This window comes from Tetrao urogallus, assembly GCF_951394365.1.
Source record: "Tetrao urogallus genome assembly, chromosome: Z".
Lineage (NCBI taxonomy): Eukaryota > Metazoa > Chordata > Aves > Galliformes > Phasianidae > Tetrao > Tetrao urogallus.
This window is the reverse complement of record NC_136816.1, coordinates 18,461,453-18,477,865: the sequence shown is the minus strand read 5'-3', so window position 1 is coordinate 18,477,865 and position 16,413 is coordinate 18,461,453. Positions and strand designations below refer to the sequence as shown.

General features: G+C 48.5%; 1 protein-coding gene across 1 annotated transcript; it reads right to left on the bottom strand.

The window, feature by feature from the left end:
- Positions 1–813: 813 nt before the first annotated feature.
- Positions 814–1,974, bottom strand: TMEM271 (transmembrane protein 271; the record flags this gene model as incomplete). The annotated part of the gene is made up of 1 exon (XM_079548352.1): positions 814–1,974. The coding sequence occupies one exon, from the start codon at positions 1,972–1,974 to the stop codon at positions 814–816; it is 1,161 nt and encodes a 386-aa protein (XP_079404478.1).
- Between the last annotated feature and the right edge of the window lie 14,439 nt (positions 1,975–16,413).

Sequence of the window (16,413 nt, the reverse complement as noted above, 5' to 3'; positions counted from 1 at the left end):
TAAACCTTCACCTGTGTAAACCGAAAAGAAATCCTGCCTCGCATAAAAACACAGAACCTGTTTACAAAAAGGAATGTGTATGACATTTGGACTCCCTTGTAACTGCCATATCCTAGCAACATCCTAGCTGTTTTAGTAAAGGAACTAATCATCGATTTTAAACTGCAGTGAATTTACCAAACATTTTCACTATAGACTTCTGAAAGCTTTTACAGTAAGAAGTTATCAACAAAAGCAGGCACGTTAGTGTACAAAAACGTTGATTTTTTTCCTGTTTCTTTTTCAAAGTGCAGGTTTTTCTCTATGTGCATCTTACAAGACTGACAAATGTTTTAACTCACTAAATCTTAGAACAGAACTCAATTCTCCCGAGGAGTAGTGTAAACGTTAAAGATCCCCAATACATCTCTAGTAAACGTGACACGAATGTCTCTGCGTTGTTCAGAAATTTAGCTCTTTTGAGAGGTAAAGAAGCTTCATGACACCTTTTCCTTACACTGGCTGGTTATCATAAATGGGTAACTCTGGACTGCTAAAGCTGGATACTGATGAATCACTTCAAGGGAACTAAACTTGGCTACGGAGGAGAGGCGGCGGGAGGAACCAACCCTTCGGCATTTCTTGCGCAGCCTTTGGAGAACCTAGCCGCCGGCGGACAGACGGACGCAGGGACAGCGAGAGGAGAGCAGGGGGAGAGAGCTTCCGCAGAGACAGACGCGCAGCGCGGGGCCGTCCACTCGGAGGCCGGCGGCCGCCCCGAGCCCCGCAGCGCTTTGCCCCCGGAGCCGCTGGCGGTGCCGTCGGGGCGCGGCGCTAGGTGCCGTGGGCGCAGGGCTCCCCGGGGTAGATCTCCTCGTAGGCGGGGGGCTGCTCGCTGGGCAGCGGGTAGCAGTACGGGTAGGAGACGTTGAGCTCGGGATCCATGGGCGAGTAGCCCGGCAGCTCGACGGACGGGTGCCCGCCGCAGTGCACCTCCACGCCGGCCTCGTCGAAGACGTGGAAGACGCCCACGTTGATGTAGGAGACGGCTTGGAAGGGGCAGTCACCGGGGCTGAGCTCGGACTCGCCGCCCGAGAAGAGCGAGCCCTGGCTGTGGCTAGGCGCCCGCCGCCCGCCGCCGCCGCCCCTCCGCCGCCGCCGCCGCCCGCCCGCCGGGGCCGCCGCCGCCGGAGCCGCTCTCCGCCGCCGCCGCCGGCGCCCGCGCTGCTGCGAGGCCTTGTAGTTCTTGACGAGGAGCAGGTTGAGCAGGCCCAGCAGGCACTCCAGCGCGTTGAAGACGGTGGAGAGCACCAAGCCGCGCTGGTAGTCCCGCAGCTTCTGGCAGCGGAGCGCCGCCGCCGAGCCGTCGGGGACCGCGGGACCGCTCCGCGGGCGGGCCGCGCCGCCGGGCTGCAGCAGGCAGTAGTGCGAGTACTTCCTCTCCACCAGCGACACGGTGTCGCCGTCGATGACGGCGCCGGCGAAAGCGCTCAGCACGCCCAGCATGAACACCAGCACCCCCAGCAGCAGGAAGTTCTGCCGCCCCCCGGGCGACGCCTTCTCCCCCGGCCCCGACGGCGCGGCTGCCGCAGCTTCGCTCCCACCGGGACAGGGGCTGGGGCCGGCGCCAGAGCCGGGGCAGGAGCCGGAGCCGGAGCCGGGGCCGGAGCCGGAGCCGGAGCCGGAGCCGGAGCCGGGGCCGGCGCCGCCGCCGGGGTCGGGGGCTGGAGCCGGGGCCGGGGCCGGGGCCGGGGCCGCGGGCGCCTCGTCGGGCGGGCGGCAGCAGAGTAGCGCGGCGGCGAGCAGCGAGAGGCCGGCGGCCAGCAGCAGCCCCGAGTAGAAGGCGCCAGCGGCGGTGCCCAGACGGAAGGGCTCTCCCTTCAGCTCGGAGCCCAGCGAGAAGCACTTCAGGCCCACGGCGGCGGCGCTGAGGGCGCAGGCGAGCAGGAGGCAGCTGGAGAGCGCGGCGCAGGCTCCCCGCACGCTCCACTTCATCCTCCGCGCCGCCGCCGCCGCCGCCGCCCCGCCGCCCGCCTCATCCTCCTCCCGCGGCCCCCCCTGGCCCCGCGGCGGCGGCGGCGGCGCGGCGCGGCGCGGCCATGCGGGCGCGGCGCTCCCCGACGGGGCGGCTCGGCTCCGCTCGGCTCCGCACGGCAGGCAGCCGCCGGCCGCAGTGAGCGAGGCGCGGCGAGCGCACACGCTCTCCCCCCCGCCTCCCGGCCGCCGCCGCCTCCTCGTCCCCGCCCGCCCTCTCTTATCGCGGCGGCTGCGGGGAGGCGATTAATTATGGATGGGAGCCGCGGCTGCCGGAGGGGGGCGGCCCGACGGCCCGGCGGGGGGGCGGTGGGGTGGGCGACCCTCAGCCGGACTGGCTGTGCACTTCTCGAATCGGGGCTCACGATGAGGGGTACGCGGGCGGCGGGGGCTCAGCCCTGCGCGGAGGACTCATCCTCCTGCTATCTATCTCCAGTAAAAATGTTTTAATTTGAATTAATATATTTTTATTTACTTATCCGTGCATTTAGCTATGTATTTATTTTTCTCGCTTGCTCCTGCAGTAGACCCACGGCCGGCGATGCCCCCCTGTGACCGCGCTGCAGTGTGGCGGCGGCGGACCGAATACCCCGCACCGTGCTGCCCGCCGCAGCCTCCCCCCCACCCCCTCCCGCTTGCCTCCCTTTATTTGCGCTCGGCCGACCGGCCCGGGCGGGACCGCTGCTGCTCGGGGGCGGCAGCCGGGACGGCACCCTCGAGGCGCCTCGTCCGGGCAGGTGGAAAGCGCTGTAGGTGCGGAGAGGAGAGAGCATCGCTCCCTTTCCGGCCGCGGCGTTTGGGCATCGCCTCCCGCTGGGACTTTAGCCGGGAGAGAAGGGACCGAGACAAGGGCTGCGGAGGGGGTTATGGAGGACTCTTCCTCACCCATTCGTTCTCCTTCCGGGAAGCCGCAGCTTCCCGCTCCCCCATTTTCCCCCTCTGCCACACTCCAGCTCCTTGCTGGGTATTTTTAGCCGGCGCCGCTGATTAGCATTCAGGGGAGCAAGCGAGGGAGAGCAAACGATTTCTAAGCCGCTCTCTCCGCTTTCCAATAGGGGCAGTGCACCTGTTTGCGAGGGGAGCTACTGGCCGTGATCCGACATTCTGTGTCCCCCAGGGCCCCACACCTGCTCGCCTAGCGTGGAGACCTCCTGCGCCCCATCGAGGCAGCCGCGAACGCGGGGCTTTGCTCCCGGAGCCACTCTTCCCCGTGGGCTTCTCTGGGCCCTTCTCTCGGTGGCCCTGCCGTCTCCAGTGGCACTGTCTCGAGGTATCCAGTGTCCCAAAGGGATGTGATGTCCCTTGGGGCCGAGAGGAGGAGATAATGCTGCCTCCTGAGATCTTTGTTACACTCTAAACGTTGCCTTGAGAAGCACACACACACAGACCGAGTCCAGCTGCCAGTTCTGAGGGATCCAGGGATGCAGTGCCTGTGTGGGTGTGCAGGGAAAGGAGCTGTAGCTCCTGGGAAGGAAGTACATAACGACCTTGTGCATGGAGTGGGTAGAGTACCTTGCTTCCTGACACATAGCATAAGGGTGCTTATCTGTGAAGGAAATAGGTTGTGATTTGTATAATTTCATTGTTACTGTCAGGAGTTTAGAGGGCTTCAGAAAAGGATTAGCTATTATAAATAGAAGGAACATCCACTTAACATGAATGGGACAAAATTTAAGAAGGGATCTCAACCTCATGCATCACCGTATTACTCAGCCCTCCATGGGCAATAGCTAGGGAAGGAAAAGCAAGCCCTTGACAGGGTTCAGCTCATTTCCTTCTTGTGCACAGCTGCCTGCCCGGCACTTTGGTAGCTGTCAGGGCCAGGTGGGCTTCTCCAGTGCAGTCCTTCACTAGTTCCTACGCTTTCAGCTTTTTGGTCTTCGTTATCTTGAATGTCATCCTGTGGGTGAACTATCCCTGAAGGGACTCAAGACCAGGTTAGCTGGGGCCCTGGGCAGCCTGGTCTGGTGGATGGTAATCCTGCTCATGGCAGTGGGATGGAGCTGGATGGGCTTTTAGATCCTTTCCAACATGGGCCATTCTGTGATTCCACGATTCTATGATCTACGGAAGAGACATTTCTTTGCCTTGTATTTGCAGCAGGAGGCTGATCTTGGTTAGCGTTCCTGACAGCTGCGTGTGGTGAGAGACTGCTAGTGGGCAAGTTTAATAAGGTAATTAATAATTCTGCTGCATATTTTTGTTTCTCCTCTGGGGCAACTTGCTCCTGTTGACCTTTTCCAAATCTTTCCTTGCCTGTTCCTCCCCAGAAGCACTTTCTGGTTTCCAAAACCATGTTCAGTATGCAAGGCTGGAAGTTCCACTACCATCATGCTCCTCCATTTGTTATTTATTATTCATAACCTCCTGGGTTTCAGTGTCACTCCGAGTTAGCACAGTTTGTCGTAGGGATGTTTAGCACTTTGCACTGTGGCACATGCTCAGTAAGAGGAGAGCACACACACACACCACAGAATAAGATTATTGGCATATCCTGCACATTCAAATTCAACTCTCTTCGGAAAAACTGTCAGAAAACACATAACAAAGTTGTTACGTCTGTAATAACACATAAGACTCCATAAATACTCCATCATATCTTATATGTCTTGCATTAAATAATTTGTTGGAATGGCTAAGAAGTGGCTGGCCTACCAGCAGCCTTCATAAAGGATGTGAATCCCAAAGCATACAACTGATCACAGCTAATAGTCCCTTTGGATTGAGGTTGGGATGTCTGCCTGTGAGTTCATTGCTGATCAGTGTAGGACTCTTTGGCCACATCTGACTGCTGGGTTGCATGTGGATTTCTGCAACACCAGGAGAGAGATTTCTGAGTCACTTGGCGACGTTTGACATCTAAATCAGTCACTGCTGGCGAGTCGGTCTGACAGCCACAGTTAATAGCACAGCCAGGATCTGATGGGACTGTGCTACAGTTGCTAAGCATGAAGTATTGTCAGTGAGACGTGTTTTGAGACTCTGGGTATCAGTTTTGTCCTCAGGCTTTATTAGACACCTTCTTCTTAATTGTCCAAATCAAAATTTATCACAGTTTCCATGAGTACTTCTTTTGGGCTTCGGAACATGCATGTCAAGTTTGGTGGGACCCAGCCTGGGCCACGTGTGCCAGAGATACAGGCACAGGTACAGGATAGGTCACTTATGGCCAGGTCCTGCCCCCAGGGAGGAGCAGTGAGGTTTAGGCATAGATTTTGTTTAGCTCGAAGCGCTGAGCTGGGTGCCAGGTCGGCACTACCATGACAGCAAAGCAGGCTTGCTTCACTCTGTGTGAGCAGAGCTTGGTGTTTGCACTGGGGTGCAGTTCAGCCTCTCAGCTTTTTGCAGTGACTCAGTGGCATGAAGGACGACAGAGCTATTAATTATTTGCCCTCCAGGCTGGGAAGCTAAACTGTGTGTTTGTAAAATGGATGGAGATCTTCAGCTTACACTACCATAGTGCAAAGCATTGCATTATTTTATTGTCTACTTCTCCTCCTACACTGCATTTATGGTAAGATGTATGTGTTGTTATTTCAGTGCCAGTTTGATAAATTGGTGTCGTAGCTTTGACTATTCATTCATGATGGCTGTGTAACCTCCCGTAACTTATTCTGTTGCTTACTCCTGCTTGTTTTTTCTTTTTTTTTTTTTTTTTTTTTTTTTTTTCCTCCTGGTTCTGTAGAAGATATTGTGGACTGTAAAATGTTTTTACAAAAATCTCTTTGTGCACCATTATTAGGAGTACATTAGAAATTAGATATTTGAAACTCTGAACAGCAAATACCACATTTTGTTCTGGTCCTTGCTCTTTTCCATTTGCAAGATCTGCCAGCATGTTTCCAAGTACTTGAGGCCTGCTCTTCCACTTTCACAGTACTTCTATGTGAAAGACTCATCGCTTTATGGAAAATAAAGAACACACCTTGGGAAAGACTGTAAATCACTCTAAATCAGTCTTGGAGCTGGCTGCTGGCTGGACACTGATGAAAAACAGAGATACAGAGATTATTATCAGAAACATTTATAATAAGGAGCAGAGAGATTTGGGAAGAAAATAAAAGGAGTTAAGACCTAAGGAGGTGGTGGATGTCCCACCATGGGTCATCAAGGTCAGTCTGGATGGGGCTCTGAGCACCCGATCTAGTATAAGTGTCCCTGTTCACTGCAGAGGAGTTGGACTAGATGATCTGTAAGGGTTCCTTTCAATTCAAACAATTCTATGATGTTGTCATTGTAAGACAGAGAAAGCAGATAATATGCTTGAGGCTGGAGCTGTGTTCTTGCTCAGGCAGCTGCTAGTCAAGGAATTTGGGATCAAGGGAAGCAGGGTTTGAGAAATCAAGAATATTGACTCAAGGTCATTCACGTAACAGGACCAGGGGATAATTCAGGTTGGAAGGGACCTTGAGAGGTGCCTAGTCTGACCTGCTAAAACCATGGCCCACTCTGAGGTCTTGTTAGGTTGCTGAGATCTTTCTTTGGTCAGGTCTTGAAGACCTCTGAGGGCAGAGATGGCACAGCCTCTCTGGCCAACAAGCCCCACTCCTGACTGCCCTCATGTGGAAAAAGCCTTTCCTTTTATTCTGTCTGACCCCTGTCACTGCACATGATGTCCGTTAACTCCCGACACACACTGCTATAAACACCTTCCCCCCCTCCTTGAAGCCCTCCCATAAGCCATGGGTTAGGAACCCAAAGCTATGTCAGCCCCATGCTGAACCAGCTGTGGCCCCACTGCCCTTCTTAGTGGGGCAGTGTTCCCAGTCCTGCCCCACCACTACAGGGACCTCCCATGGCCCTGCCTGGTTTGTCAACATTTCTCCCATGCATGACCCCAGGTGGGACACAGATGAGGCATGATATTGTGATGCTGTGATCATGATAGTGTGGTTCTGTGATCACCACATTCACGACTGAGGATGGTATCTACCCCGTGTCTGCCATCCCACTGTTTCTATCCAGCCTTCCCCAGAAGGTGAGGACAAAGCATAGAAAGAATTAATGGAGCCTGCATGAGCAGAGTTTGCTGGTGGTTGGTTAATCTGAGAACTTCCACAGGTTTTTCAGAACTTGCTTGTTTTTTGGCATTGTTCCTTTGTCCTGGCCGAAAAGTGTGCTTCCAGTCACAGTGAGGGACCCAAGCAGATCTGTTCAGGGCCTATGAACAGTCTTTAATACTGTTGTAGTTGGAATGCCCCCAGACTGCAATGAAAAAAATGTGGATCCTCTGTGCAGAAGGATCTTGTCTTTTCAGTAAGTGGTCATTATGTGAGGCATGTTCTATGTTTGCGGGGCTGTAAAATAGGACACAGGCTATTCTGAAGAGAGTCTGTTGTTTGCTGTAGTATTTGTAAAGTCAGTTATTTGCTTTTATTTTCAAATTACTTAAGGACCATGTTCTATTTCTTATTTCGCGGAGTTGTTCAGTTATAACCAAATTGCAGAAAATGTACCTGATGCTTTTCTAACTGCCATCCTAATGGTGAGATTTGGATGGCATTTGGCTGTGTGGGTTCTGAGAAACTAAGCTAATGATAAAAGATTGCTGACTACCTAGTTGATCAAAAAGACTCTCAAAACCCTGCTCTGTGGGCTTGTTAAATACTTAAAAGTGTTGCAGTTCAGGCAGCTTCTGAGATATTATCTTAGCAAAGGATGTAGGCTGAAGCATGTCTTAGGTTCATGTCAGGCCTTCAGTGCAGGACCTGAGCAGCAGTCATAACACCTGGCTTTGTACCTGCTATCTGCTGAGTGGTGAACCTGCTGCAGAGTGCTTCCAGGAGCTTCAGGAGGTCAGCAGTGCTCCCTCCAGGCCCAGGTGAGTGGGAGATATTTCCTTGTTTAGTAGAAAGTGTGCAGCCCAGCAATGTCCTCCTGTTTGACATTGTATACTGCAGTGAACTGGGCACAAAGCTACTCTGCATCTGAGAGGAAGAAAGGTGGAGTCCCAAGCAAGCTGGGATGGATCAGATGTTATCTTTTCTTGTTCAGCTATTGAATGAAGCATCTGATCAGTCTCACCTGCCCTGATCCAAATTTAGTTGCTGGGTTTGACATGGGAGTCTTGAAAACTCCCAGCATTGTTGCTGCTTTGTCTTAGATAAGGCCCTGCTGAACTCTTATCCCTCTTTGTGTGCTTCTCTTTTAGCCACAGCAACCTTAACTTCTGTACAGGATGAAACTGCAAGACAGGAGAGGAAGGAGAGAGAAGGGGTTCCCACTCAGGCCAGAGCTGTAATACAAGGAAGGTTTATTTTGGGATCTCCTCCGATCCCAATAATATGGAAATCATTTTCCTGCCAATGACTGGCCTGTAGGGTTTTGTGGAAGATGTAACTGCCTTCCATCATGACTTCTCCTCTTGCCTGTGTATTGGGAAGAGGAGTAACCTTGCTCGGTCCTTGAAAGCAGAGGCTGCAGCGAGCCTGCCTTCAGATTGAAGTTGTCTCCTATCCATGTCTATAGCCTGGGAGTTGTCTCCCTGCTGCTTGGGAGCCTTGCTGTAGTGAACTGTGGTTCCTGCTCTGGCCAAAACCGCTGTCCTAGTTTCCTATCACACCTTGTCCCTAGGAGAGGGTTCTGTCCGTTTCTATACTGCTTGTCTGATCTTTCCCTAGGCTGTTATTGTAAGTGATCCTGATCAAAGTGCATTCTTCTTCTCCATGTCAGTCAAAATCACTTAGAGGCTTAGGTTGGCAAGTGGAGGGTAGTGAGGCCTGAGGACCCACAGTCGATGGGACAGTAGAAACAAAGTCCTCACCCATGGGAGCAGCTGATGGTTGGAGCTGAGAGCAGGAAGCCTATGGAGTGCCAGCCTCTTTGCCCAGCCCTTGCCATTTCTTTGCTGCCAGCTTGCCTCCTGCTCAGCTCCCTGCTCAGTCCCTTGCCATAGACCACCATCTCCACACAGACTTTATTTAGCTGCTGACAGAATTGCATTTCTCACTCCCTTTGGCCAGCATTGCAGCCTGGCATCCTGTGTTTTGTATACTGACTTGCATGGCCTGTGTGTTAGAAGCATTATGAGATGGTTGGAGGTGGTGGAGTCATCGTCCCTAGAGGTGTTCAAGAACTGCACAGATCTGAAACTGAGGGATGTGGTTGGTGATCATGGTGGTAGTGGGCTGATGGTTGGACTGGACTGTCTTAGAGGACTTTTCCAACCTTAATGATTCTGTGATTCTATGATTCTGTGATGACAGGGCAGTACAGAGATTTTCTTCAGTCCCTAAGACAATCTGTAGCCTGTTTTTAAGGAGTGGCTGGTAAACAGTAACCTTTTGGCTGAAATTCACTTATGAAGATCTGCAACAACACTGGAAATATTTTAAATTTTGAAAAGTCTGGAAATTTAAGTACCTAGAGTACCTAGTATATAGCTTAAGCAAATACAGGGGGCTTCATAATATGGTCAGCCCACGCAGGCTGTTGAAACTGTGTGCGTCATGTCCTTATCAGAGCTCTCATAAACATCACCAACTTTCCTCTTCAGCTGTCCGTTGGAAAGCTATGCTGACCCTGTCTGCTCTGATGATTGGAAACCTCTCTACTATTTCAGCTCTAAATGTTTTTCGTGGCCAGGTTGCTCTCATTTGTTCTGTGCCAACATTGTCCTTTATTTTAAATGGCTCTTCTCTTCTGATGTTTACTCTTCAGATATATTTATAGGCAGCAAACATACCTCTCTGGGCTTTCATTTTTCTAGACTAAAGAAGCCAAATATATATATATATATAGTTTTATTTTATTTTAATTAGAAGGTCTACATATTCTACAGTTTGAGTTCATCATCATATGTGAACCAGGGCCGTATAGCACACCTTTTGTTGTCTTATCAAGGCCTTGAATGGTAATATTGCAGCTTTCCCACTCCTACTGGTGAGTCCTTGCCTAGTTATCCTGGAATTTGTAATTGCTTTTTGCCCAGGTTCTTTCCATGGGATGCTACATCCATATCTATCACTTCCATTTATTTGTCAGCAGTGTAGCTCCAAGATGCTGGGCTCCCAGTTGAGAGCAGCCTTTCACTGAGGACGTTTACCCTTGTTTGACTGATCTTTCCCCTCCACTTATTCCAGTCTTTAAGGTAATTCAGCTTCTGCCTTTCAGATATTTTGAACCTCTTCTGTATTGGCATTGCCCTTGTGCCTCCTGGTCCTCATGGTGCTCTATTTGTTACCTTCAGTCAGTTTAATGGCTGCTTTCACAGTACACCCTGCTGTGGCCTCCCTCTTAGCAAGCTCCTGCCTTGCTGTTCAGCTCTAGTACCTGTTTCTGCCAGCTTATCAGTCAGCTTCCCATGTAATGCAATTTCACAAACTTTACTGAAGCCTGGAGAGGCAGAAAATCAGTGATACCACCAAAGGAGATGGGCGTGTTCAAACTCTGGCAAGCCTACACTGTGTTTTATCTCTGCTCATTTTAAAATGTGTCTTTTATTAGCTTTTTTGCCTCCTCAAAACACTTGTTCCAGTGTCTACACAACATACAAAGACATCTTACTGTACTTCAGGAAGGGAAAACATAAGCCTAAATCTGTTTTTCTCCACTATATTCCAATTTTTTTACTTTACATTGATTTTCTCTAGCCGGTAGGTTGCGTCCCCTGCCCCTCTTGTAACACTAGATTGAGCTGTCTGTTCCTCTCCTTTTCAGCCTGTGAAGATTTGTGAGTTTAGGATCCACGTCCAGTGTGGCAGCTTCCTTGTCTTAAGCGCTTTCAGTTCCATGGCAGGTCCTGCTTTTTGTCCAAGCTCAGTGCATCTTTATTGATAGCCACGAAGATACTCTAAACTACTTCTAAAATTATTTTTTATTATTATTTCCTTTTGTTTTGCTTATGTCTAGCAGCTCGAGTTTTTTTTTCCTTATCTTCTTATTTACATAACTAGCAACCTCTTTTTACCTCCTTTTGTGCAGTGTAGATCTGCTCAGCTTGTTAATTCCCTCTTTGCTCTCCAAGTCTTCACCATATTTGTGAGTGAGGTTTTCAGCCATTCTTGCTCTTATCCTTCCACATGATTTGTTTCATCTTCATCTTTGCATTCTGGCTTGCTGCTGGCCAACTGCCAGAGTTCTTAAGAATTTTTTTGTGTGTGATGATAGTTCTTCCATATTTTAAACGTTTTCTCTCACATTTGTCTGCCCTATCCTGTCTCAGAGGTAGATTTCCAGTCCTCTCCCTTACTGTTTGTCAGTCTTTCCTGTATTGGTTTACCACTTACATAGCCTTTTTTTCTTCTTTTGCTTGTCAGACCTTCTGCCCATTTCTTTTTGAGCACATCATCTCTCTCTCCTTAATTTTACTCCCTTTTTTTATTTGCAAATAGTATCTCAGCTCTAGTTTTGTTTGTCTAATGTGACTTTTCCTTTGCTATATCTTTGTCATGCGTTGATCATGACTGAAGACCTATCATGTTCTATATATCTTCATGCATCCTCTTTTCTTCTGCTGTGGCTGAATTTGTATTTGAGTCTGAGGAGTTTTTCTCAGGGATTTTTTTTTTTTTTTTTTTTTTTTTCTTTCACAAGAAAGCTGTAAAGGATGCTCAACATGCCTCATCCTTCTCATCTGCTGTTGATGTCTGCAATTTTTTCAGGTCTTTTCATCACTGTCATCATTTCAGACTTATCTTTCTTGCCTTCATCTTCAAAAGCATAGAGGTATCTCCCTCTATATATACAACTTATTATTTTCTGTTTGCTTGATTCTTTCAGTGCTGCCTATTGACTATTTGAATTCCCTGTCCATTTGTCAAGCTAATATACATATGTATATAATTGTTTTTGTTGCTGTCTCATAGCGGTACCCTATATCTCAGAACCTCTTTTGTCCATGTCTCGAGGGATCAGAAGAGTGTAAAAACCAATGAAAACGTACCTACTTTTTCTGTTAATAACACTGGCTGTTATTTTTACTGGCTGTCTTGTGCCACAGCTCAGGACATCAATGTTTACGGGAAAAGCTTTGTAGCTGTGTGCTGTCAGCCTTTAGAAAGAAAGTATGGATTTGCCATTTCCTATTATTTGAAGGATGCTCAAGTTGTTTATTCTTGGCAAGATAGTGATATTAAACTTTGAACTAGAATGGGGAAAGAAGCCCAAGGAAAAATTGGCTAGACGAAATTGCAGCATGATACACTGTCTGTTTGTTCTCTAGGTTTGCTCCTGCTGCCTTTCAGTGTTGGGCTGTGTTGTAAATGAACCAACAGCAGGGAAGTCCTTGCTGATTCCTTTGGTAGGCAGTGGTGTTTTCTGATGAGAACAGCCCCACACGAAGCTGCAGGGCTGGCCTCTGAGGAATGCTGTCCAAGTAGTTCTGCTTTCCTTTGCAGGAGAAAACCCTGCTGCTGACTTGGAGCTGAGAGACAGGGCAGATGACGAGTCCACTGCATACACTGACTTTACCTTGGAGGAAAAGGAATGGTACATGCAACCCACCATGAAAACCAATTCCTATTGGATTCGCAGGTGGCTAAGCACTTAAATATAGGAGGTGTTGATACTACGTGGGTACAGATTACTGTTAAAGGGCTCTTGAATAGCCTCCAGCCCTATCCACCTCTCAGCACTGTGATCTCAGTCTCTTCAGTGGGGGTGTGGGCTGATTCCCCTAGCTGCTGACAAGTCACTCCCTAAATCACAAGCCTGTTCTCTGCCCCACCTGAGCTCTGTGGGAACAGGGATGAGAGGGAGGAAGATGCAGAGGTCTTTATTGTGACAATGCAGGAATCGAGGGAATTCAGTGCAGAGTGGGGCAGGAGCTCCCAGGGGCTTCTGTGTGCCTTTTCAGGAGTTGGCACAGTCTGTTTTTACTTTTGTGCATGTTTAGTATGTCTATTTTTTACTGTAAATGCTGCTCCATGTAATACGTGCTGTTTGTAGCTATTAAATGTACTTGTTTCTAGATAACTCTTTGCAGTATGGCACATATGTAATTAGGCGTAATTAACTCAAATTAACCACATTAAGTTTAGCAACACTCCTCCTGCCATATTCTGAAGCTGGCTTTAATAGGTTTTGTGACTAACAAACCCACATTCACAGGTTCAAGTTCTATGGTTTCATTTGTATTCCAGGTGTTCCCCTTTACCAGTCCTGCGCTATGCCACTGAATCTGATCATTTGTCGTTCAGTTGTCTGAATAATTAACTTGCAGCCTGCAGAGTTCCTCTGAAGGCAGGATCCTCACAGTTCATCTTTGGTGCTCTTCGCACAGCAGAACTGGGGATCTGCTGATCATAACCGTGGCCTACTGCAGCACCCCAGTGCCCAGCACCCCAGTGCCCCGCACCTCGCATCTCTGATGAAAGATATCTTCCTTTACAGCTGGGTCTGGTGTCTGATGGTGACGGCTTTTGTCCTCCAGAGAACGTGTTTTGTAGTGCATCGTTCTCCAAAGAACAACTGGATACAGCCAGATTGCTGGTGTATATTTCAAGGCTTACTCTGTGTCCTGTTCATGAAAAACAGGAAGTGTGCTCTCAGCACAGGAAAGCTGGCAGTGGCACAAAAGGGTGTCCTAGATGGCTTCTGCTTCCTATCTGTGAAACAGTTCATCGTTCTCCAGTTTTCCAAGGCTGCATGGTTATTAATTTGCTTCAGGTTGTAATCAAGCTGTCACTGATTTTAATAGGCCTTGGATCAGACAGGCCTCAGTTTTTGTATGGTTTCCATTACAGTGCTAATTAACTTAGTATGCAGATCTAGCTATGAAGCTTAAGAGATTCCATTTAATTTTTATAATTTAATTGCAGAAACATAGCAATAAATGCAGATGAGAAGTTATGTGCAATTAATATTGACCCAGGACTACTCTAATGTCAGACACTTGTCTCTGAAGACTTGGTGGGAATCCAGTGTGTTTCATATTGATTTTGTAAAGCGGGGTTTTCAAAGAACCTCATGCTGGCTTAATTGCATTCTTCCTGATCAAAACTATGTCAAATCTTGATGTGTGCCACAGCCAGTGCTGATGGAAAGCCCTGCCTATTTGCGCTGCCAGCAACAGCGTTGTTACATTTTGCAATTTTTTTTTCAAAAATGCTAAAATAGCAAATAAGCAGAATTGGTCTCTGTATGGGTGTGCACATGTCTGTGTGGAAGGCAGGATAGGATTTTTCTAGTGGCTTGGAAGAGAAGATAATTTAGAGCTGTTGATGAACAGCTCTACCAAATGTTTGGGGAATCATGTGCTCTTACCACTGCACTGCACTGTGCCTTTGCCTGATGTGGAAGAATCTGTGCAGTGGTGGAAAGGGAGTTTGGCATTCCTGCTGACCTTGGTGGAGCCTGCTTTCGAAAGACACACTGTCTGCCATAAGATGTGTTGATATTAGTCCCCTTGGAAACATGTTGAATTCCTATCTGTTTTGGAGAAATGGGTCAAAGAGTCACTGGGACGTAGAGCTTATGTGGCAGAGGCTATTATACTGTAGAAGAGAGTTAGCATATCTGCTGGAAAGATCAGTAGCCATAGCAAGATCTTTCTACATAGGATATAGGTAAAACGGTGTAGTAATATGGAAACTGAACTGGAGAGTGGATAGCTTGAGAGGATACAGAAATGACATTACTGTAAGTTTCTAATAAGTTAGGTGAGTATCTGGTTTAGGTGGTTCAGATAGGGCTGATCCTGCCATGATTCCTCTTTAGCCTGATTTTTGAATTTGAAAATCTCTGGTGTTTGATATTTCAAGGAATGATAAGGTCCACTCTCTGCTGTGATTAGAGCAGGGGTGGGAAAGAAATCCTCCTCACCATGGGCATCCTCAGCCTCTGGGATCTGCCTGTTACCTGGGGAGCTTCACATGGTATTTAATATAGAATCTTGTGGAAACAGGCAGGGAGGGCATAAGACTTTGACTTCAGTGCAGTATGAGGAAGTGAAATTTAAAACTCCTCTAATTTCCTTGATACGTGTGGCTTTGAACTGAACCAACAGCTCTGGGTCAGAAAAATGAAACTCCTGAAGTAGCTGCTAGATTTAAATTGGAAGTAATGGGATTTGCGTGGGCTGCATCTTTAGATTCGCCTCTCAGCAAGATGGGAGCAAGTAAGGAAGAAAGACTGGAGGGATGTCTGTGCCTTGTAAATTGTAGGAACTCACTGAGTTATTCCCGTAGGGCAGCAAAACTTCTTTGTTTAAAAAGAGAACACAGACTGAGGCAGAGTTAAAAGTGTCTCAGCTGTCAAGCAGGATAGAGACAACAAATTGCACAGCTAGACTGCAAAGCTGGATGCTAAAGCCAAAATGGCATGGGAAAGTTCATGAGTTGCTTTGGGCTAGTGTTTCTGGAACATGTTGCTTGGACATGTTGTGTATTGGGGTCTGCATAGGACTTGCACATTTGAGATGTCAAAGTAGGGTGGGATGCCACAAGGTGCCCTGCATTCCTACAGCCTCATTCATTTCCCACCAGTTGTAGGCTTTCAAAAAAGAGGGGAAAAATGTGACCCCTTCTTCCTTGCCCCATTTTGAAGACAGTCTGGGAGGGGTTGCAGTTGAGGTGGTGCAACGTTGGAGCTTGCTGCTCATTGCAGTTGTCCATTGTCTCTGATTGGAGAGCAGAAAAGCTGAGCTGGGACAAGCAGCCCTAAGTGCTGTTCCGTCTTCTTCTGGGAAGGCTCCGTATTGCTTTGTGGAGGCAGAAGTGATAAGGGGATTGCCTTGGAGGCTGCAGATAGAAGAGAATACCCAGTTGCCTAGAATATTTTTGAAGGCATGCTTTGTAGCACATGTGCACGGCACAGCTGCTTTACCTGCTTCTGGGCATCTGACTGTGTTGAGCTTTGTGTGATGACTCAGAGGGCTTTCCCTTGGTGGAACATGAAAGTTCATTTGCAGTCCATCAGCTTATGTAAAGGTTTGAACTATTTTTGTTCAAGTGCATTGCTGTACATTGCTGAACTTCATGCGCACTCTGTTTGCCAAATTCACCTCTTTTCTGTGTCCAGAGAGGGAGTATCAAGATCCTTCTGCAGTTTTCAGTGAGGACAGAGTGCTCAGTGAATGCATCCACATTGCTGGTGTGTCTGAGTCTCAGGGGGAAAGCTGCTGACTTGTGTAATGGCATAATTGCCACTTTCTGGAAGTTACCAAAGATGTGGACTCAGAAAATACTGCATGGATTTAAAGTGTACTGAAATAGGCTAAGGCAGATCCTTGCAGAGTGCAGTCCCTTAAAACCCTTATGGTGTGAGTGCGTGCAGTCTTTCTTTGCTATTACACAGAACTAAAGCTGTACGTATCTCTCCTGTCCCTTGTTTATCCTCTGTCTCACTTTATGCCATTGTCCATTTTTCTGTGCTTTGATTCCTGGGTCTGATTTGTCAGTTTCTCAGTTTCCTTGTTTTTTGTTTTTTTTTTTTCTCTGTGGAAATTCCTAAGTCTGATTC